This window comes from Oncorhynchus tshawytscha, linkage group LG08, assembly GCF_018296145.1.
Source record: "Oncorhynchus tshawytscha isolate Ot180627B linkage group LG08, Otsh_v2.0, whole genome shotgun sequence".
NCBI lineage: Eukaryota > Metazoa > Chordata > Actinopteri > Salmoniformes > Salmonidae > Oncorhynchus > Oncorhynchus tshawytscha.
Genome location: NC_056436.1, coordinates 24,767,169 through 24,791,036, shown reverse-complemented (window position 1 = coordinate 24,791,036; position 23,868 = coordinate 24,767,169). Strand labels below are relative to the sequence as shown.

Here is a 23,868-nt window from a genome sequence, read left to right as displayed (position 1 = left end):
TCTTCCTCACAGTCCATAACCACATCTATCCATTCACCACGCTCACGCAGCACCTTCATCCATCGTACTCCTTGCAGAACACACACTGATGGCCTTTCTCCAATACCCACCTTCTGTTCCTTAGCCCAATTTAGTAGTCTAGCTATCTCTAGCCTCTACATGCTCCCAAAACGTGCCAGTTGTCACCCAGATCTCTTCCTCATCATCCATATTTGCCACCCCATCTCTTCATTACCCGGCTCATGCCTTGTAAATGTCTTTCATAATGACAACCAACTTATAGCCTACTTTGCAGTGCAGACCAACATGTTTAACATAAGTTTTAAGTTTTCCAACTTAAAACAATTCTGAATTGAAAATAGTCTGCTGTTGTGCCTTCAGCTCCACTGATTGAAATGGATTTAAGAAGTGCCATCAATAAGGGATCATAGCTTTCACCTGGATTCACCTGGTCAGTCTTATGGAAAAAATGTTCCTTCCACTCAGTGTATTTCCTATGGAATTTGTATTTTTCTGACCACCTTTATTTGTTCTCACACCTCTCTAATGGTCATTTTGCTCTTTCATTTGAAAGTGGGTCACATTTGGCATATCTGGAGAGCATTCAGTGTCAAAGTGACATGAAAGTTTGTTAAGACATGAGCTGGTTACTGATACTGGTTGACTTACTACAAGAACAATTTAGGATTTTTCTCAAATAAAATAATATTTACAAAGCAAATTCACTGAAGCATAGCCTACTGTATATTTAAGCTGGTGAGGGTGCCCAGAGTACCAGCATCCTGAATGACCCGGTCTTGATCAATCCAATCATTCAGTGACTAACTTGGCACTGTTATCACAGACTTACATGACATGTAATAGTAGCCCAGGCTACAGAGAAATGCATCATCTGTCTGCTGTAGAACCTTATCTGTGTCTGGCAGGCCTCTCTGGATTTATCTCTAGAGGTCACTGAGACCCGAATAGGCTTACCCAGGCACTGCTATTGAGCAATAAGGGGAGAGCCGAAATGGACACCCAATATAGGTGCACTACTCTGTAATTGTAGAGTACAGATAGCCTCTCTACTGTATCAGACATGCTGATACAGTAGGCTACACATGTTGGCGGGGTCACATGTAGACAGTGCCCTTGATGCTTAGTTGTCTGGCCCCGTTGGTGATCTGTGACCGTCTGATGCCCGCAGTGGCAAAAGGTCCCACTGAAAACTACCCGTACAGGAAAAAACACAGGAATTCACGTGGTAACATGTGTTTTTGGAATGTTATCACATATAGTTTCATGTTATCACGTTGCTTTACATGTAATCACACGTTATCACATTTACTTCAAATAAGATAATTTACAAAGATCACGTGATCACATGAAAACGTGTTTTTGGAACACTTCGAGTGTTAAGCCTATCAAATCAAATTTATTTATATAGCCCTTCGTACATCAGCTGATATCTCAAAGTGCTGTACAGAAACCCAGCCTAAAACCCCAAACAGCAAGCAATGCAGGTGTAGAAGCACGGTGGCTAGGAAAAACTCCCTAGAAAGGCCAAAACCTAGGAAGAAACCTAGAGAGGAACCAGGCTATGTGGGGTGGCCAGTCCTCTTCTGGCTGTGCCGGGTGGAGATTATAACAGAACATGGCCAAGATGTTCAAATGTTCATAAATGACCAGCATGGTTGAATAATAATAAGGCAGAACAGTTGAAACTGGAGCAGCAGCACGGCCAGGTGGCCTGGGGACAGCAAGGAGTCATCATGTCAGGTAGTCCTGGGGCATGGTCCTAGGGCTCAGGTCCTCCGAGAGAGAGAAAGAAAGGAGAGAATTAGAGAACGCACACTTAGATTCACACAAGACACCGAATAGGACAGGAGAAGTACTCCAGATATAACAAACTGACCCTAGCCCCCCGACACAAACTACTGCAGCATAAATACTGGAGGCTGAGACAGGAGGGGTCAGGAGACACTGTGGCCCCATCCGAGGACACCCCCGGACAGGGCTAAACAGGAAGGATATAACCCCACCCACTTTGCCAAAGCACTGCCCCCACACCACTAGAGGGATATCTTCAACCACCAACTTACCATCCTGAGGCAAGGCTGAGTATAACCCACAAAGATCTCTGCCATGGCACAACCCAAGGGGGGGCGCCAACCCAGACAGGATGACCACATCAGTGAATCAACCCACTCAGGTGACGCACCCCTTCCAGGGACGGCATGAGAGCCCCAGTAAGCCAGTGACTCAGCCCCTGTAATAGGGTTAGAGGCAGAGAATCCCAGTGGAAAGAGGGGAACCGGCCAGGCAGAGACAGCAAGGATGGTTCGTTGCTCCAGAGCCTTTCCGTTCACCTTCCCACTCCTGGGCCAGACTACACTCAATCATATGACCCACTGAAGAGATGAGTCTTCAGTAAAGACTTAAAGGTTGAGACCGAGTTTGCGTCTCTGACATGGGTAGGCAGACCGTTCCATAAAAATTGAGCTCTATAGGAGAAAGCCCTGCCTCCAGCTGTTTGATTAGAAATTCTAGGGACAATTAGGAGGCCTGCGTCTTGTGACCGTAGCGTACGTGTAGGTATGTACGGCAGGACCAAATCAGAGAGATAGGTAGGAGCAAGCCCATGTAATGCTTTGTAGGTTAGCAGTAAAACCTTGAAATCAGCCCTTGCTTTGACAGGAAGCCAGTGTAGAGAGGCTAGCACTGGAGTAATATGATCAAATTTTTTGGTTCTAGTCAGGATTCTAGCAGCCGTATTTAGCGCCAACTGAAGTTTATTTAGTGCTTTATCCGGGTAGCCGGAAAGTAGAGCATTGCAGTAGTCTAACCTAGAAGTGACAAAAGCATGGATTAATTTTTCTGCATCATTTTTGGACAGAAAGTTTCTGATTTTTGCAATGTTACGTAGATGGAAAAAAAGCTGTCCTTGAAATGGTCTTGATATGTTCTTCAAAAGAGAGATCAGGGTCCAGAGTAACGCCGAGGTCCTTTACAGTTTTATTTGAGACGACTGTACAACCATTAAGATTAATTGTCAGATTCAACAGAAGATCTCTTTGTTTCTTGGGACCTAGAACAAGCATCTCTGTTTTGTCTGAGTTTAAAAGTAGAAAGTTTGCAGCCATCCACTTCCTTATGTCTGAAACACATGCTTCTAGCAAGGGCAATTTTGGGGCTTCACCATGTTTCATTGAAATGTACAGCTGTGTGTCATCCGCATAGCAGTGAAAGTTAACATTATGTTTTCGAATAACATCCCCAAGAGGTAAAATATATAGTGAAAACAATAGTGGTCCTAAAACGGAACCTTGAGGAACACCGAAATGTACAGTTGATTTGTCAGAGGACAAACCATTCACAGAGACAAACTGATATCTTTCCGACAGATAAGATCTAAACCAGGCCAGAACTTGTCCGTGTAGACCAATTTGGGTTTCCAATCTCTCCAAAAGAATGTGGTGATCGATGGTATCAAAAGCAGCACTAAGGTCTAGGAGCACGAGGACAGATGCAGAGCCTTGGTCCGATGCCATTAAAATGTCATTTACCACCTTCACAAGTGCCGTCTCAGTGCTATGATGGGGTCTAAAACCAGACTGAAGCATTTCGTATACATTGTTTGTCTTCAGGAAGGCAGTAAGTTGCTGCGCAACAGCCTTTTCTAAAATTTTTGAGAGGAATGGAAGATTCGATATAGGCCGATAGTTTTTTATATTTTCTGGGCCAAGGTTTGGCTTTTTCAAGAGAGGCTTTATTACTGCCACTTTTAGTGAGTTTGGTACACATCCGGTGGATAGAGCCGTTTATTATGTTCAACATAGGAGTGCCAAGCACAGGAAGCAGCTCTTTCAGTAGTTTAGTTGGAATAGGGTCCAGTATGCAGCTTGAAGGTTTAGAGGCCATGATTATTTTCATCATTGTGTCAAGAGATATAGTACTGAAACACTTGAGCGTCTCTCTTGATCCTAGGTCCTGGGAGAGTTGTGCAGACTCAGGACAACTGAGCTTTGAAGAAATACGCAGATTTAAAGAGGAGTCCGTAATTTGCTTTCTAATAATCATAATCTTTTCCTCAAAGAAGTTCATGAATTTATCACTGCTAAAGTGAAAGTCATCCTCTCTTGGGGAATGCTGCTTTTTAGTTAGCTTTGCGACAGTATCAAAAAGGAATTTCGGATTGTTCTTATTTTCCTCAATTAAGTTAGAAAAATAGGATGATCGAGCAGCAGTAAGGGCTCTTCGGTACTGCACGGTACTGTCTTTCCAAGCTAGTCGGAAGACTTCCAGTTTGGTGTGGCGCCATCTCCGTTCCAATTTTCTGGAAGCTTGCTTCAGAGCTCGGGTATTTTCTGTGTACCAGGGAGCTAGTTTCTTATCAGACCTATTAAACCCCACTCACCTCCTATTCCAAACCAGGTCTACAACCAGGACAGAGGGACATGAGTAACACTGTTCACTTTAGTGAAATACTGATTGTTTGACCCCGATCCCTCTTCAAAGTTTCTTCTTCGAGGTTCCTTGAAAGAACAGATGGACCACTTTTCCATGCCGCCATCGGCTCAATGCTTGCTTTCTGAGACATTGGGGTTGGGAGTAGGCTAGACGTTACCCCTCTGGGAAATCTAAGAATTTGGTCATTAGTTATCCAATAGCACATATGGAAACATTGGCAATGGTGTAAAGAACTTAAGTAAAAGATACTTTAAAGTACTACTTAAGTTGTTTTTTGGGGTATCTGTATTTTAATTTACTATTGATATTTTTGACAACTTTTACTTTACTACATTCATAAAGAAAATAATGTACTTTTTACTCCATACATGTTGTCTTACACCCAAAAGTACTTGTTACATTTTTTATGATTAAGAGGACAGAAAATGGTCCAATTCACGCATTTATAAAAATAACATCCATGGTCATCCCCACTGCCCCTGAGCTGGTGGACTCCCTAAACACAAATGCTTCATTTGTAAATTATGTCTGAGTGTTGGAGTGTGCCCCTGACTAGCTGTATTATTTTTAAAAACAAGACAATTGTGCTGTCTGGTTTGCTTAATTTACTTTCCCTTTTGATACTTAAGTATATTTTAGCAATTACATTTACTTTTGATACTTAAGTATATTTACAACCAAATACTTTTAGACTTTTACTCGAGTAGTATTTTACTGGGTGACTTTCACTTTTACCTGAGTCATTTTCTGTTAAGGTATCGGTCACACCCTGATTTGTTTCACCGTCTTTGTGATTGTCTCCACCCTCCTCCAGGCGTCGCCCATCTTCCCCATTATCCCGTGTATTTATACCTGTGTTCTCTGTTGCCAGTCCGTCTTGTTTGTCAAGTCAACCAGCGTTTTTGTTCTCAGCTCCTGCATTTCCCAGTCCCTTTTTCTCACCTTCCTGGGTTTGACCCTTGCCTCTCCTGACTCTGAGCCCGCCTGCCTGACCACTCTGCTTGCCCCTGAGCCTGCCTGCGACGTGTACCGTTGCCCCACCTCTTGTTTACTGACGACTGCCTGCCTTGACCTGTATATTGCCTGCCCGTTGGACTATTAAACCATTGTTAATTCGACGTGACTGCATCTGGGTCTTACCTTCATACCTGATAGTATCTTTACTTTTACTCAAGCGTGAGAGTTAGGTACTTTTTCCATTACACTTATAAGAGGCTGGTCATATGGGTTTCAGATCAAAGCCTCTCATAGGAAATTTAACGCATCATGAAGACTGCATCGAGTATCTGCGGTTTTGTGAAATGCATTCTCCAGACAAAATGGGCCACAATCAAATTGGCATCTTCTCTTTTTATGACCATTTCCATTCAGACTTCCACATTTACTGCCTGCTAGCATATTAAGTCATTCTTTAAACTAGGCCTCAAAACCAAGAGGCGCACTGTTTTTCTCAATGGAATACAAAAGTTGAAAAGACTTTGAAGGGGTGGGGGAATAGAAGGCAACACAATCTGCTATGCTCCAGTGGCGAGAAGCCCCGTCGCCGCCCCTACCCTCGCTTCTCATCTTGTTCTGGTGGATGGACGCCCACCTACCCTGAGAAGTACACATTCCTGAGAAGGAGGTAGGCCTCAGGTTGAGGGCTAATTTATTTACCAGACATTTATCTGCTTGTTTAGAATGCCAGGTTCATGGGATATGGAGTGTACAGCCATAGTGACCCTGAGTTGAGGCAAAGGAATGCCCCACTCAAATTTGATGATGGTGTTGGAGTCGTGCGTGGCCACGCAGTCATGGGTGAACAGGGGCTATAGGATGGGAATTAGCTCGCACCCCTGAGGGGCCCTCGTGTTGAGGATCAGCGTGGCAGATGTGTTGTTGCCTACCCTTACCACCTGGGGGGCGGCCCGTCAGGAGGTCCAGGATCCAGTTGCAGAGGGAGGTGTTTATTCCCAGGGTCCTTAGCTTAGTGATGAGCTTGAAGGGCACTATGGTGTTGAATGCTGAGCTGTAGTCAACAAACAGCATTCTCACGTAGGTGTACCATTTGTTCAAGTGGGAAAGGGCAGTGTGGAGTGCAATGGAGATTGTGTCATCTGTGGATCTGTTGGGGTGGTATGCTAATTGTAGTGGGTCTAGGGTTTCTGGGATGATGTTGGTCATGACACAACACCCTTTCAAAGCACTTCATGGCTACAGGCCTGAGTGCTATGGGGTGGTAGTCATTTAAGCAGGTTACCTTGGCGTTCTTGGGCACAGGGACTATGTATGGCGGTCTGCTTGAAACATGTAGGCATTACAGACTCAGTCAGGGAGAGGTTGAACATGTCAGTGAAGACACTTGCCAGTTGTACTCAAGAGCATGCGCTGACCATGTCCTGGTAATTTGTCTGAATGTGACCTGTTAAAAAAGGTCATACTCCCCTTGGCTACGGAGAGTGTGATCACACAGTCGTCTGGAACAGCTGGTGCTCTTATGCATGCTTCAGTGTCACTGTCTCCATGCTCGGCACAGTGAAGGGAAAGCTTAACACTACAGCATACAATGACATTCTAGACGATTCTGTGCTTCCAACTTTGTGGCAACAGTTTGGGGAAGGCCCTTTCCTGTTTCAGCCTGACATTGCCCCCGTTCACAAAGCAAGGTCCATACCGAAATGGTTTGTTGAAATCAGTGTGGAAAAACTTGACTGGCCTGCACAGTTATACTGAACTTTGACTGCAATCCTTTCCCTAAGGGAGGATTTAGCATTTGAACGTTAACTTGACCTTCCAATTACTTGTGAATGTTGTTCCTATTTCACAATATGCATCCTCATCTCACCTTAACAGTACACCCAAACTACCTGTTAAAGAACACACACTGTTATTGTGCCTTTAATAACTATCCTGGCTGGAGGTCTGCGTCGCATGTTTAGTGTTGTATTGGCCATGCCAAGAACACTCAGTGGCCAGTTTGTTTGGTTAAAAAAAATGGTTCGCTCCTACATACAGTGAGTCAGGTGGCTTGCTATATAAAGCAGGCAGACAGGCATCAAGGAATTCAGTTACTGTCCGATTGAACATTCGAATGGGCATAACGAGTGACATAAGAGACTTTGAGCATGGCATGATCATCGGTGCCAAGCATGCCAGTTCCAGTATCTCAGAAACGTCCGACTGCCTAGGCTTTCAATGCACAACAGTGTCTTGGGTTTACAGAGAATGGTGTGACAAACAATAAACATCCAGTCAGTGGCAGTCCTGTGGGCAAAAACAGCATGTTAATGAGAGGATGAAGGAGAATGGCAAGAATCGGGAAGGCTAACAGGCGGGCCACAAATAGGCAAATAACGGCGCAGTTCAACAGTGGTGTGCGGAACGGCATCTCGGAACGCATAACTCGTAATTTTTTGTCACGGATGGGTTATTGCAGCAGACGACCTCACTGGGTTCTACTCCTATCAGCTAAAAACAAGAAGTGGCTCCAGTGGGCACGCGATCACCAACACTGGACAATTGAGGAGTGGGAAAACATTGCCTGCTCGGACGAATCCTGGTGTCTGTTGCGTCATGCTGATGGCAGAGTCAGGATTTGGTGTAAGCAGAATGAGTTCATGGCTCCATGCTGCCTGGTACAGGCTGGTGGAGAATGTTTTTCCTGGCACACGTTAGATCCCTTGATACCAATTGAGCAACATTTCCATGCCCCAGAGATTTCAGGCTGTTCTAGAGGAAAAGGGGGTCCGACCCAGTACTAGATGGGTGTACCTAATAAATTGTGTATATCTCCTGTGAGTCTGTGGTGTAAACAGTTTGCCTACGTGTCACACATACTGACACAAGGTCACAACGCTCTAAAGTTGACCCACATTTCCTTATTTTTTGTCTCTTTATCTATCCCTCTCTTCCCACTAAGTAGTAGAGCTCTGTTGAACAAAACAAGATTAGTCTGAGCTGGGACTGCTGTCACAACAACAATAATTGCATCCACACATGGACTGCAAAGGAAAAGAGGCATGAACTCTTTCACAAGTCTTAACATTAGAGCCAGATCAAGACAACATGGATACAGCCATGGAGCGGCAGGTAGCACAGTAGTTAGAGCGTTGGGCCAGTAACCGAAAGGTTGCTGGATCAAATCCCAGAGCTGACAAGGTAACTGTTGTTCTGCCCCTGAACAAGGCAGTTAACCCACTGTTCCCCGGTAAGCCATCATTGTAAATAAGAATTTGTTCTTAACCGACTTGCCTAGTTAAATAAAAAGGTACAATAAAATAATTGTTAGGCTACATTATGAAATGACTATACATTTACAAAGCAATTGCCTGATTTGATAAAATAATTAAGTCTGATCTCAGGTAAGATGAGATCTTATGAGGTGCAAAGATGGGAACACTGCAGTCCACACTCAGCAATAGTCTGACACACCTCATCACTGCCAAATGGTGCCAAATGGTCATTAGGTCAGACTGCATTAATTGCACTCAATAACTCTCAGCCTCGTGTGTACATCATGCTCTAGTAACATATTAGCTATGACACTGGGTCACTAGTTAAAAGCTCCTTTGTAATAAACATCTTAGAATATGATAATTTGGCAGAAACCTTTACCCAATGTGATCATCTTGAGCCGAAGTAGAATTAGTTGTCTGAATGACCAACTATTATCAGCCCTGCATTAGTTGTACAATGTGTTAGACAATCATTTAACCTTTCCCCTTTGCTAATGGAATACCCTCAGTTGCAATTTGGTTAGATACTACTTGCTTTTATCATTCTCTCTCTCTCATACACACGCTCTCTCTCTCATACACACAGACACAGATCTGGGAGAGTGGGTAGCTGATCTAGGTCGTTCCTATTGCTCTGGTGACTATATAATAAAATAAGGCATGAAAATAAACACAGCACATTTAAAGAGAGAGAGACAGATTTCACGCAACACAAAAGCTTTGACCTAAAACTGTTAGGGTTGGATTTTCCACCTGGCAATTTTCCTCTGCTCCAAGTTGCGATTGCTTATGAAACAAGAGCAGGAATCATTGTGTGTACACACAATCACATGTACCGCATAAGTCAATGGATGATGCAGGGCGGCGGTACTTATCCAATAGTGTTGAGTCACCTTTTCTGCCTGGTCACCAGGATTTCACCCGGTGAAAGTGCATTTATCATGTTGTTTGTTGTTGTCTGCAATGTTTTGGTGAAGAATAAAGTTGAATTAAAATTGAATCGAGATTCCTTGAAAGAGATTGTGAAATGATTGTACAAAAACACACACACTCAAAACACATCCAAGCATAAACACAGGCACACCCACATAGACACAAACATCCACAAGGGTACACTGACTCAGACCACACATACACCCATCTATACCGAACAAAAATATAAAACATGTAGGTCCCATGTTTCATGAGCTGAAATAAAATATTCCAGCAATTTTTCATACGCACAAAAAGCTTATTTCTCTCAAATGTTGTGCACAAATTTGTTTATATCCCTGTTAGTGAACATTTCTCATTTGCCAAGATAATCCATCCACTTGACATTTGTGGCATATCAAGAAGCTAATTAAACAGCATGATCATTACACAGGTGCACCTTGTGTTCGGGACAATAAAAGACTACTCTAAAATGTACAGTTTGTCACACAACACAATGCCAACACAATGCCACAGATGTCTCAAGTTGAGGCAGAGTACAATCGGCATGCTGACTTAAGGAATGTTCACCGTGGTTGCCAGAGAATTTAACGTTCATTTCTCTATCATAAGCTGCCTCCAACGTTGCTTAGGAGAATTTGGCAGTATGTCCAACCAGCCTCACAACAGCACACCACGTGTAACCATGCCAGCCCAGGGCCTCCATATCTGGCTTCTTCACCTGCGGGATTGTCTGAGACAAAGCCACCGGGACAGCTGATGAAACTGAGCAGTATTTCTGTCTGTAATAAAGCCCCTTTGTGAGGAAAAAAATAATTCTGATTGGCTGGTCCTGGCTCCCCAGTGGGTGGGCCCATGGCTGCGCCACCTGCCTAGTCATGTGAAATCCATAGATTAGGCTCCAATTTATTTATTTCAATTGACTGAGTAAATTGACTCAGTAAAATTGTTTAAATTGTTGTATTTATATTGTTGTTCAGTATAGTACCAGGTCGGACCCCCCTTTGCCTCCAGAACAGCCTGAATTCTTCGGGGCATGGCAACGCGGCTCAATTGTTATCAAGGGACCTAATGTGTGCCAGGAAAACATTCCCCACACCATTACACCACCGCCACCAGCCTATAACGTTGACACCAGGCAGGAAGGGGCCTTGACTTTAGCTGATAAGAGTGCAACCCGGTGCGGTCTACTGCAAAAGCCCATCAATGATAAGGACTGACGAGTTGTGCGTTCCGAGATGCCGTTCTGCACACCACTGTTATACTGCGCTGTTATTTGCCTGTTTGTGGCCCGCCTGTTAGCTTGCACGATTCTTGCCATTCTCCTTTGACCTCTCATGAATGAGCTGTTTTTGCCCACAGGACTGCTGCTGACGGGATGTTTTTTGTTTGTCGCAACCTTCTCAGTAAACCCTAGAAACTGTTGTGCATGAAAAGCCCAGGAGGGCAGACGTTTCTCAGATACTGGAACCGGCACGCCTGGCACCGACGATCATACCACGCTCAAAGTCACTTAGGTCAATTGTTTTGCCATTTTGATGTTCAATCAAACAGTAATTTAATTCCTTGATGCCTGTCTGCTTTATATAACAAGCCATGGCCACCCAACTCACTGTTTGAAGGAGCAATACATTTGTGAATGGGGTGGTGTACCTAATAAACTGTCCAGAGTTTATATACATTATATTTGTACTGTAGGGTTTAGAATTTGATCCCCCTAAAGATAACACAACTCTTTATTACCACTCAACAATGAGTATGCCGCTGGACAAACACATCTGCTGTAGGAATTCAGCACAAATTCAATTTATTACAATCCTGCTTCAGCTCTCTTTTTGGCATGCACAGTGAGGGAAAACAGTATTTGATCCCCTGCTGATTTTGTACATTTGCCCACTGACAAAAAAATGTTCAGTCAATAATTTTAATGGTAGGTTTATTTGAACAGTGAGAGACAGAATAACAACAAAATCTAGAAAAACGCATGTCAAAAATATAATAATTTGATTTGCATTTTAATGAGGGAAATAAGTATTTGACCCCTCTACAAAACATGACTTAGTACTTGGTGGCAAAACCCTTGTTGGCAATCACAGAGGTCAGACATTTCTTGTAGTTGGCCACCAGTTTGCACACATCTCAGGAGGGATTTTGTCCCACTCCTCTTTGCAGATCTTCTCCAAGTCATTAAGGTTTCGAGGCTGACGTTTGGCAACTCGAACCTTCAGCTCCCTGCACAGATTTTCTATGGGATTAAGGTCTGGAGACTGGCTAGGCCACACCAGGACCTTAATGTGCTTCTTCTTGAGCCACTCCTTTGTTGCCTTGGCCGTGTGTTTTGGGTCATTGTCATGCTGGAATACCCATCCACGATCATTTTCAATGCCCTGGCTGAGGGAAGGAGGTTCTCACCCAAGAGTTGACGGTACATGGCCCCGTCCATCGTCCCTTTGATGTGGTGAAGTTGTCCAGTCCCCTTAGCAGAAAAACACCCCCAAAGCATAATGTTTCCACCTCCATGTTTGATGGTGAGGATGGTGTTCTTGGGGTCATAGGCAGCATTCCTCCTCCTCCAAACACGGGCATGTACAGTGGGGAGAACAAGTATTTGATACACTGCCGATTTTGCAGGTTTTCCTACTTACAAAGCATGTAGAGGTCTGTAATTTTTATCATAGGTACACTTCAACTGTGAGACGGAATCTAAAACAAAAATCCAATCACATTGTATGATTTTTAAGCAATTAATTTGCATTTTATTGCATGACATTAAGTATTTGATCACCTACCAACCAGTAAGAATTCCGGCTCTCACAGACCTGTTAGTTTTTCTTTAAGAAGCCCTCTTGTTCTCCACTCATTACCTGTATTAACTGCACTGGTTTGAACTTGTTACCTGTATAAAAGACACCTGTCCACACACTCAATCAAACAGACTCCAACCTCTCCACAATGACCAAGACCAGGGAGCTGTGTAAGGACATCAGGGTAAAATTGTAGACCTGCACAAGGCTCGGATGGGCTACAGGACAATAGGCAAGCAGCTTGGTGAGAAGGCAACTGTTGGCACAATTATTAGAAAATGAAAGAAGTTCAAGATGACAGTCAATCACCCTCGGTCTGGAGCTCCATGCAAGATCTCATCTCGTGGGGCATCAATGATCATGAGGAAGGTGAGGGATCAGCTCAGAACTACATGGCAGGACCTGGTTAATGACCTGAAGAGAGCTGGGACCACAGTCTCAAAGAAAACCATTAGTAACACACTACGCCATCATGGATTAAAATCCTGCAGCGCACGCAAGGTCCCCCTGCTCAAGCCAGCGCATGTCCATGCCCGTCTGAAGTTTGCCAATGACCATCTGGATGGTCCAGAGGAGGAATGGGAGAAGGTCATGTGGTTTGATGAGACAAAAATAGAGCTTTTTGGTCTAAAATCCACTCGCCGTGTTTGGAGGAAGAAGTAGGATGAGTACAACCCCAAGAACACCATCCCAACCGTGAAGCTTGGAGGTGGAAACATTCTTTGGGGATGCTTTTCTGCAATGGGGACAGGACGACTGCACCGTATTGAGGGGAAGATGGATGGGGCCAAGAGCATTGAAGATGGGTCGTGGCTGGGTCTTCCAGCATGACAACAACCCGAAACACACAGCCAGGGTAACTAAGGAGTGGCTCCGTAAGAAACATCTCAAGGTCCTGGAGTGGCCTAGCCAGTCTCCAGACCTAATCCCAATAGAAAATCTTTGGAGGGAGCTGAAAGTCTGTATTGCCCAGCGACAGCACCGAAACCTAAAGAATCTGGAGAAGGTCTGTATGGAGGAGTGGGCCAAAATCCCTGCTGCAGTGTGTGCAAACCTGTTCAAGAACTACAGGAAACGTATGATCTCTGTAATTGCAAACAAAGGTTTCTGTACCAAATATTAAGTTCTGCTTTTCTGATGTATCAAATACTTGTCATGCAATAAAATGCAAATTAATTACTTAAAAATCGTACGTGATTTTCTGGATTTTTGTTTTCGCTTCTGTCTCTCACAGTTGAAGTGTACCTATGATACAAATTACAGACCTCTACATGCTTTGTAAGTAGGAAAACCTGCTAAATCGGCAGTGTATCAAATACTTGTTCTCCCCATTGTATATGTGCTTTCTTGAGCAGGGGGACCTTGCGGGCGCTGCAGGATTTCAGTCCTTCACAGCGTAGTGTGTTATCAATTGTTTGCTTGGTGACTATGGTCCCAGCTGCCTTGAGATCATTGACAAGATCCTCCTGTGTAGTTCTGGGCTGATTCCTCACCGTTCTCATGATCATTGCAACTCCACGAGGTGAGATCTTGCATGGAGCCCCAGGCCGAGGGAGATTTACAGTTCTTTTGTGTTCCTTCCATTTGCGAATAATCGCACCAACTGTTGTCACCTTCTCACCAAGCTGCTTGGCGATGGTCTTGTAGCTCATTCCAGCCTTGTGTAGGTCTACAATCTTGTCCCTGACATCCTTGGAGAGCTCTTTGGTCTTGGCCATGGTGGAAAGTTTGGAATCTGATTGATTGCTTCTGTGGACAGGTATCTTTTATACAGGTAACAAACTGAGATTAGGAACACTCCCTTTAAGAGTGTGCTCCTAATCTCAGCTCGTTACCTGTATAAAAGACACCTGGGAGCCAGAAATCTTTCTGATTGAGAGGGGGTCAAATACTTATTTCCCTCATTAAAATGCAAAACATGCGTTTTCCTGATTTTTGTTGTTGTTATTCGGTCTCTCACTGTTCAAATAAACCTACCACTAAATTATAGACTGATCATTTTGTCAGTGGTCAAATGTTCAAAATCAGCAGGGGATCAAATACTTATTTCCCTCACTGTACATACTCTCCATGCGTGACTTCAGAGATCACACGCACACCTAATCTCTTTGGTATTTCCTTCGCATACACACATGCCATTAAGTTTTTACTATGCCCGAGCCCCTATTTCCCAATCATCCCATGATGAGCACGCATTGTCTTCAATTCAGGTGCTCCTGGCATGAGATGTTAGTCTGAAATTACCAAATATTTATTTTGTTAAACTTGAAGCGAGGAAAGGAGGCCATTTTAGGCTATTGGCATCTAGGCCATCTCCTCCCACTATACCGTACAACCTCCCTCCCTCCTCTTCCAGTAACAGTTCCTCGCCCAGGGCTATGCACATGTACAGACATCTGTTTGATTCACTATTCAGTGTGTGACTTAGTGTACAAAACATTAGGAACGCCTGCTCTTTCCATGACATAGCTTTCAGTCTAGGATTCCTTATTGATGTCAATAGGTGTCGATGAAGGGGAGGAGACAGGTTAAAGAGGGATTTTTAAGCCTTGAGACACGGATTGTGTACGTGTGCCATTCAGAGGGTTAATGGGCAACACAATATATTTAACTGAACGGGGTATGGTAGTAGGTGCCAGGCACACCGGTTTGTGTCAAGAACTGAAACGTTGCTGGGTTTTTCAAGCTCAACAGTTTCCCGTGGGTATCAAAAATGGTCCACCTCCCAAAGGACATCCAGTCAACTTTACAACTGTGGGAAGCATTGGAGTCAACATGGGCCAGCATCCCTGTGGATCACTTTCGACACTTTATGGAGTCCATCCCCCAACAAATTGAGGGAGTTCTAAAGGGCGGGGTGCAACTCAATATTAGGAAGATGTTCCTAACGTTTGGTATACTCAGTGTATATGTGCCATTCAGAGGATGAACGGGCAAGACAAAAGTTTGAAACAGAGTATGGTAGTAAGTGTCAGATACACCAGTTTGAGTGTTTCAAGAACTGCAACGCTGCTGGGTTTTTCATGCTCAACAGTTTTCCATGTGTATCAAGAACAGTCCACCACACCCAAAGGACAGCCAGCAACTTGACACAACTGTGGGAAGCATTGGAATCAACATGGACCAGCATCCCTGTGGAACTCTTTCGACACCTTGTAGAGTCCATGCCCCAACAAACTGAGGATGTTCTGACGGCAAAGGGGGGTGCAACTCAATATTAGGAAGATGTTCCTAATGTTTTGTATACTCAGTGTATATACACACTAACTAAGTGTGTGTTGGGCTGAAAAACCTTAATGTTTCTCAAGTCCATCTGTGTGTGTAAGGCGGAATGTTTATCCCTATGATCATTACCTGAACGCTTGTCCCAAGTCCCATTGGGGTCATGCCAGGACATGAGAACCATTAGGGGTGACTGTCAAAGCAGCTCACAACACTGCACTGACTATAGTTCAGAATATGTGCTACCAAGGATGCCAGCTAAAGTATATGTATCTAGACAGACTGTCACGAATACCAAGTGATAGATTTCACCTTCGGGGATCGATAAAGACTATTCACCAATCAACAACTCCTAGAAAGCAGCCTCACACACCAACATTCATTTTGAAAGCGCAGCAATGCACATTTGCTCAATGATCAATAGTATGTACGCATACTCAAATTTACAGAGCTGCACCAGTAACTCAGTCGAAGGTAGAAAACGACTGTTTAAAAGAGTGGAGGGGAGCTCAATCTAATTTCACTTCTTGACACGTTTGTGGTCCATCCTTGTTTAACTCAAGTTTTATTTTGAGGAAAATTCATGAATTTGCTTTGCTGCAAGGAGGCTATTCAGTCAATGGTTAAAACCAGATCACAGTGAAACAGTCAGGTTGGATTTTGTGACACTTGACTGGACATATTCAACCTTTACTACCAATCCATGCCACCCAGTCCACTGTAGTGGGCCATGAGTTGCATAAGGAAGCCTTGTGCAGGCCTTTTCTGCCAACTCAGCATGTCTCCCTGCCCTGGTTGACGGTCACAATGCTTTAATCTCTGAGCCGTCCCTCCCTGGGCCTTTCAAGTCAGAGTCATCAAAGTTAGATTGGCGGTATGGCAGGGACAGAGCGGAAAAGCTACTTTTTTCATGGGATATATTTTATGACTACTTAACGGTGCGTAGGGGTCGAGCAGTTTGGGTTCTCTACTGGCGACGGAGGGCAGCAGTGGAGGTAGGAGATGCCCAGACGGCAGTGAGATCATTCTCTCCAGGCAAATGCCATGTTGGAAAGTTGGGAAAAATGCCCCACATCAGCACATTTCGCTCCACCCATCCTTCTGGAAGAGGAGGAGTTGAGACAAAAGAGGGATCAGAGAGTGAGAGATGAAGAGACAAAAGTGTTTCCCTCCAAAAAAGCTCTCTCCCTCTCTCTATGAATTACTACATGTTTTACAGTCTTGAAGACCTTATTGACATTGGGGAAAATTCAGACCATTATGCAGCATTTTAATTGCATGGCTTTACAACTTGCAGCGATACATTTTTAGATACATTAGCCAAATTGGATGACAAGGCAAAGAGTAACATTTGTGCTCTCTAAAATGTTTGAATAATATTCCTTGACTTTTCCTGTTTCCTTAAATGCCTAGGCATTAGCCTATGTTAAATATTATTAGTCACTATCGGTAGCGAACATAAGTAATAACTATGTATATTTTACTGCCAATTTAGTTTATGTTCCCTTCTCTACATTTATATCATTCCATTGTTTTATTTAGCCTAACTTTTGTTCTCTGTAAACGCGGTCACATCCTTGTGGTTGTGGCTCAGGGTCAAGTAATAGTGTATACCGTTTAACGAAGGCCAAATACAAATTGAAGTAAAAATGCAGGCTTATTAAATCCTTATGGATCACAAACCATTACTTTAAACTTGGCCCACGTGCAAGACTTGGCACATCAGTGAGGGTAATTAAGGTATATTTGTCATACTATTCTCCATAATATAATTATATTGTAGGCTATACTACTTCCAACAAACTACATGTGGCAATTTTCTAAATGAATCAAACCACCTTTCTTTCGTTTGTGCGTAAAGGCTCTATTTTTCCATTAAGTGGGATTCATGATTATTCCCTAAACGTAAAATGTGCATTAATCATGGCTCTCCCTCTATATTCTGAAAGCATTCTCTAGTCTACATTCAAGTCTTGTCACAATCAAATGAAAAAGGTACACCATATTTAAAGGGATTGCTTCAGAGAAATTAACAGAAAAACTAATTTAATAAAAACTCCTTGCTAATAAAGACCACCCATTAGGTTTGTTTTCTGGGGTTAAATTCAATTTATTTAGTGTGTGCAAGGGAACCATGCCCTTGGAAAGGCGTAAAATGAATCAGTCTCATTGGGATTTGTCCACACACCTATAAGCATAAGTAGGCTACACAGTTCATTCTTCAGCATTTCTAACATTCCCACACAATGTCACTGCTAATTACTTGGGCACGGGCTGAAGTTTACGTAGTGCCAAGAAAGGAACACCAGAGTACCCTTGTCATTTGAACCCTGGATTGCTCATTAAACCAATAAAATTCTCCATATGCTCAGAGGACCTATCTTTGATAGCGCTGACAAAGAATGGTCAAGTGATGATGAAAAAACTACCCAGGGTCAAGAAGCAGTCAGAAGTAAAAATGTTATTTTTTTCCTAAAAAAATCACCCTCTCTCCCCTGGCCCCTGCTCTTCACTTTACACACCAACGTCAGAGCTCAGATGGTGACGTGTGTGAGGTCGCTTCTCAGGGAGGCCTATTCAAGCACACAGTGGAGGGGATTACTCTGTGAAAGCAGCCCCACCTCGGCTTCTTTTGTCTGGACGGCTTTGGCCCGCTGAAGCAGTGCATGCTGGTAAAAATGCCCATTTTGGTTGCCTGAGGAAGTTACTGCTCGTCTTGCTGTGAATGAGTCAGTGTGGCAGTAGTTCAAGACATATAACCTTTATTTAACTAGGCAAGTTAGTTAAGAACAAATTCTTATTTAAAATGACATGGGTTAACTGCATTGTTCAGGGGCAGAACAACAGATATTTACCTTGTCAGTTCGGGGATTCGATCCAGCAACCTTTCAGTTACTGGCCCAATGCTCTAACCACTAGGCTACCTGCCACCCCAATATATATCATGATTTGGTGATTCGATCAAATACTATTCCAATAAATGAATGATGGGATTGTGGTGAAACAATCTTTCACACATTGTTTGGAAGCTCGTTTGAACGTATTCAAAGGAGACACATCCCAAGTTTTCAAACTGTCATATTAGGTTAAATAAAGCATGAATTCGTTAAGCAGGTCAGTTAATTGGCAGATGGAGTATTCAAAATAACACAAATACAATTGTAAGCAGTAGGCATACAACTGCCAAAAAAGGTCAGAGGTAACAGATTAATACAATGCTCTGAGCTGATTTTAGACAGCCTAAACAGAAATGCATCCTATTGGTTATTTATGCATTTTCCTTTCTTTGTAATATCTTGGAAAAATAGTGATGTGCTACAGGAAGTGCCAACTTAGCTTGACCCACTTCCTGTGGCCTAGATCTGGCGTATCCATGGTGATGGTTTTGTTGAGCGAAAAAAAGGATCCTGCCAAAACAACAAGCGTGACCCACTGTCCAGACCTGAGAAAGATAGACTAACCATTCCCACATCAATCAGTTAGCTGTCTGAGGATAAGTTATCAAACGACAAACACAACCTCAGGCCTGAATGAAATCAATTTCTCCAAAGTTAACTTTTTAATATCTCAGTTGACAGCTTGAATGCGCCTCTTACGTAAGTGTGATTGGTGGTGACACGCAGTCACCCTCTCACTTTCTTTCCCTCTTTTCTTACCAAACAATGAGAAAAAGTAGGCCGGGGCGATCAGCTATGTGACCCTCTGACAGCACACAACAGTGGTTAAGATACAAAAGGCTAGGGAAGCTACTGCATGTCCATTGTTCAGATCTACATCATCTACCCACTGCCCATGCACCCCTAACCACCACCCTACACAACTGTACCATGAAGAAAGAGTCCCCTGTTCTTCACCAACTGAAATGTATGTCATTATTGTATGAAAACCACAAGCCTCAACTCCTCAAAGACACTCAATATCCCTCATTATTTCTGTATCTGACTGCACTAAATTTTTTCAGCTTTACTATACACATGACTATATGGTCAAGGCCTTCCTTTTGAATGATACCATTGAATCTTGAGATATGCTTGCATAACTTGGACGTTTAAGTAAATGCATTGACGTCAATAGGACGTCAATAGGAGATTTGCAGACATTTAAGAGTTAGGAAGTTGATTTGTCATAGTAGATAATTGATTGTATTTTGCATTACATGTTACACATCTCACTCTGCAGCAACCAACAATGGAGACTAGAAGGCATAGCTTAAACTTTCTTTAGACATCTAATATTTGGATTACATTTGTATGTCATACTCCACTCACGATGAGCTGGGCAAAGTAAAATGAGTTTAACAATTCTTGGTGGGACTAGTGAGGGTAGAGGGTCAAGCACCAAACAGGCGGGAAGGAAGAGCAAGGGAGGCAGACGGTGCCTAAAGCCTCATGGTTTGAGGCCCCAGGCAGCAGTGTTTTAGGGAGGGGGTCGGGGTGAATTGCACAGCACCTCCTCCCATTTCAAAAAGGCCAGGGCAGGAGACAGGAGGGCCAGCCAAGTGTGAACCAGGGGGATGAGAGGTCAAACGGAGAAAGCTACTTCCAAGAATTGGGGCTCCATGTTCTCAGGACTTGTCTTCACCTTTTTTTCCTTTTTTAATCTGTCTGGACTGGAGTGAAATAGTGGCTGTTTAATATCCACAGAAAGTCACACCAAGGAATACTTATGTCATACCAAGGAAGTAAAATATATTTGTGAAGCCCTTTAGAGTTGTTGGACATGACAGTGGATGGACATGTATTTTGGGGTGCTAATCATTATAAATGGTATGTCAGTTAATAAAATACAACTTTCCCCATACAACTGAGACCTTGTGTCCAACTGTTGGACTTATTTGTGGATAGCTTTTTCCAACATAGAACTGCATCCCCAGAGATCATAAGGCCACTATAAGAACATAGCACAGACCAGGGAGCTATAAGTTTAGTACACATTTTTTATGTGTCAAGCACAGAGCATAACACAGACATGTTCAGTCTACAGGAAAATTAGGATTGTGAAGTAAAAAAAGAACACAGTGAATGTCAGGAGCTTCTCATGGACACGCATCAAAAACACGTTTTTACTTTGTCATTATGGGGTAGTGTGTGTGTAGATGGGTGAGAACAAAACAATTTAATAAATGTTGAATTCAGGCTGAAACAAAATGTGGAATAAATCAAGGAGTATGAATACTTTCTGAAGGCACACACAAAAGTGCACATACGCACAAATTGCATACACCACACAATCACAACATTTTGCAATCAATAGATAATACACACTGTATCCTTTCATAGCAGCTCCACCAATATATCTTCATAACTGTGTTACAGGACAGGTCACAATCGATGAGCTCACTTTTGCATCACAACCTCTTGACTCCCAGACGGTAACAAAGTGTCATTCTGCCACAAATTAAGTTGGGAAATGGCTGTGAGCAGCTGCACAAAAGACATGATTCAAACAGATTTTGAATCATTTGACTTTGGGATTCTTAATCTCAGTAGTGTCACAGAGTAGTTACACTACCTCTACCTCAGTAGTGCCCCCTGCCTCTACTCCCACCCCTCCCTCTAAATCCCCCTCTACCTCTCTCACTCGACAGGTGTCCTGCGGACCTCCTCAGCTTCTTCCTCTCCGCATGGTGATCACGCTCTGCCTGCTGCCGCCGCTGTTGCTGCTCCGACTGAAGGAGATCATTGAGAAAGGACAGGAAGAGAGAGGAGAGGGAGGCAGAGAGAGAGAGATACTTCTCATTGGAGTATGATTAAGCGACCTTGTGCAAAAAAATAGCTTTTCTATTGTCAAACCTGTAATCAATGTTGACCTTGGCACTGCTTCCTCCAGCTCACGCTGTAGTCCAGGGGATTTACCCAGCAGACCCTCATCAGTCTCTCTGCATGTGACGGAGCCTTACCAAAACCTAGCTTGGCCTTGCACCATCAGTGTCTCGTGCAAAACCAATGGTATTGTTTTTTAAAACTGCAATATCCATGCAACTTATTGATAATTGAAGCATGTTTCGAAGGGTGCTGATACAAGATACAAATACAAGACACAAGAGTCAGTCGCTGACTGATTTGGGAGTTCGACCTTTATCTGGGGTTATAACACAAAGCCTAAACAACAGTCAAAAATGATCATGATCAAAACACGGCATTTCCTGTGACATTGGTCCTCTTCTGCATGCACCATTACAGATTATACACAGTGGCTACATTGCAGTGTCAACTTTAACCGGTACGTTCGTATTTTGTGTAAACATCTACGTTTGGGAGAACAGACTGATGGAGGTCAAATGTCAATGACAAGCTCTCTGTTACTGTTACTGAACCCAGGATCAGCAGAAATACAGATTAGTCAGTAGTCAAATGGAAAGTTGACCTCACCAACCCACAGTCACCCACACACTCACGTTCCTCATGAATCATTCTGACTGGACTACAAGTGAGAAGAAAATGAAAAGGACTCTGGATAAAAGAGACTGCTCCATTTGAAAAGACAGGACTGTGAAGGCAGCATTTGTTGTACACAAATCACACATTGTCCCTTTCAGTGGCTTATTATGCAATGGTGTCACTTTCATGGCTTACCTTCTTGAGGGTGAAGGTGAGATGTTTGCTGCCGACAGCAGTGTCAGCCACATTTAATGTTCCATAATGTTCCACCAGCGATGCTCTGTTAGACAGTAGACACATATGTCAACATAGGACACATAGGCAGGTCTATCACGAGCATGAACAGATGCATGTATGCACACACACAATATAATGGTGTTGAAATGCAGTACCGAGAACGCCTGTTTCCTACACTGCTTTCACATAGGACTCCCGGTATTCTGCCTGTAAATAAATTGGGCAATGTTTCTTTCAAACAGCCCCATTTGACTTCTTTCTTGTCGGTATTCACCTTTTCTATAGCCACTGCTTTTGCCGGGAAGGAGCAAGAGGCATTAAACTTTGACCCGGTTGTTGTAGTCAGTTTAAAGTCAGACCCTCCACTGCTTTTCTCCGGGCGGCCGGAGAAAAGCAGAGCAAGGTGGGTGGAAAGGACGGAACAGGCAGAGCAATGACTGTATGCTTGCATGATAGTCCATATCTCCAATCATCTTTGCTGATAGTTGGTCTAATTTAGTATGTATGGTAAAGCTTCAACCCTTAGCTACCTCTTCCAATTCAAAAGAGCCAAAATGCGTCAGAGGATAAGCCGCCAGCCCGGTTTCGTTTGGGTCATTATAATTAAAAACGGTGCATTCTAAAATAAACCACGCACATGCCTCGCATGCTTGCCTTTGGTGAGTTTAGGCCATAAGTTAGCAGTTTGCCTACTTGTATTTGGATACTCAAAACATTGTCAGATATGTTCTGGTAGGCTAATTATATGAGCTAGACAAATAAATCCATGATTAATTAGTTAATGAAGGTCCTAAGAAATATAAGACTAATACAATACATTTTTTAAAGAATTGAATAGCATATTTTGAGTTGAATTATGTTACTATGTTACAACCCATGGCTACACAGACCATTGTCTGAATTGTGGGTGGACCTGGCTCCCCAGTGGGTGTCCCTGGCTCCCCAGTGGGTGTCCCTATGCTCTCCCAGGCCAACCCATGGCTGTGCCAATGCCCAGTCATGTGAAATCCATAGATTGGGGCCTAATGAATTTCCTTCAATTGACAGATTTCCTTATATGAACTAACTCAGTAAAATCATTGAAATTGTTGGATGTTGCATTCATATTTTTGTTCATTAGAGGATCAAAGGTCAAAGAGGGGTAGAGTGAATAAAGTAAAAATAAATAAAAAGGCATTTATGCTGACAATAACTTGTTTTTGTAATTGCCCTGAAATCTTTGCAAATTGTAAGTGTTGAGAGTGGGGTGCACTACAACTACTGTGCTACCATTTACCATTTAGTCTTATTTCACTCTAAAATAATTGCTTTTTAATGAGTTTGAAGCACGAGAACCAAGTAGAGGGTGTTTTACATAATGGGAGGTAACCCTTGGGACACCCTTCCCTTCCTATATTTGACCCGTGTCCTCATCTTTCCTGCTGCATGTGTCCACCTGTCAATACAGTGATGGATGTGACAGCCTCTCTCAGGCTGTGACCAAGGCAGGCCATACGTCTCTGTCTGCTGCAGAGAATACAGCACAGTCAGACACCTTAAGACACAGTTACGTGTTTCCCTGCTAATCATTGTAAGGGAAAAAAAATAACTGACTACTCTATATACCATGTCCATGTGAAGGTTGGT

At 43.2% G+C, this 23,868-nt stretch overlaps 1 protein-coding gene across 1 annotated transcript in view; it reads right to left on the bottom strand.

Moving 5' to 3' along the window:
- Positions 1-1,741: 1,741 nt before the first annotated feature.
- LOC112232898 (nucleolar protein 10-like) overlaps positions 1,742-23,868 on the bottom strand; it is a 22,511-nt gene continuing 384 nt past the window's right edge. The window contains exons 2-4 of the mRNA XM_024400177.2: positions 22,201-22,285; positions 21,197-21,293; positions 1,742-1,794 (exon numbers count right to left, since the gene is read on the bottom strand). Coding sequence (XP_024255945.1) covers positions 1,781-1,794; positions 21,197-21,293; positions 22,201-22,285 — 196 coding nt within the window. The 3' untranslated portion in view covers positions 1,742-1,780. The remainder of the gene's footprint in view (positions 1,795-21,196; positions 21,294-22,200; positions 22,286-23,868) is intronic.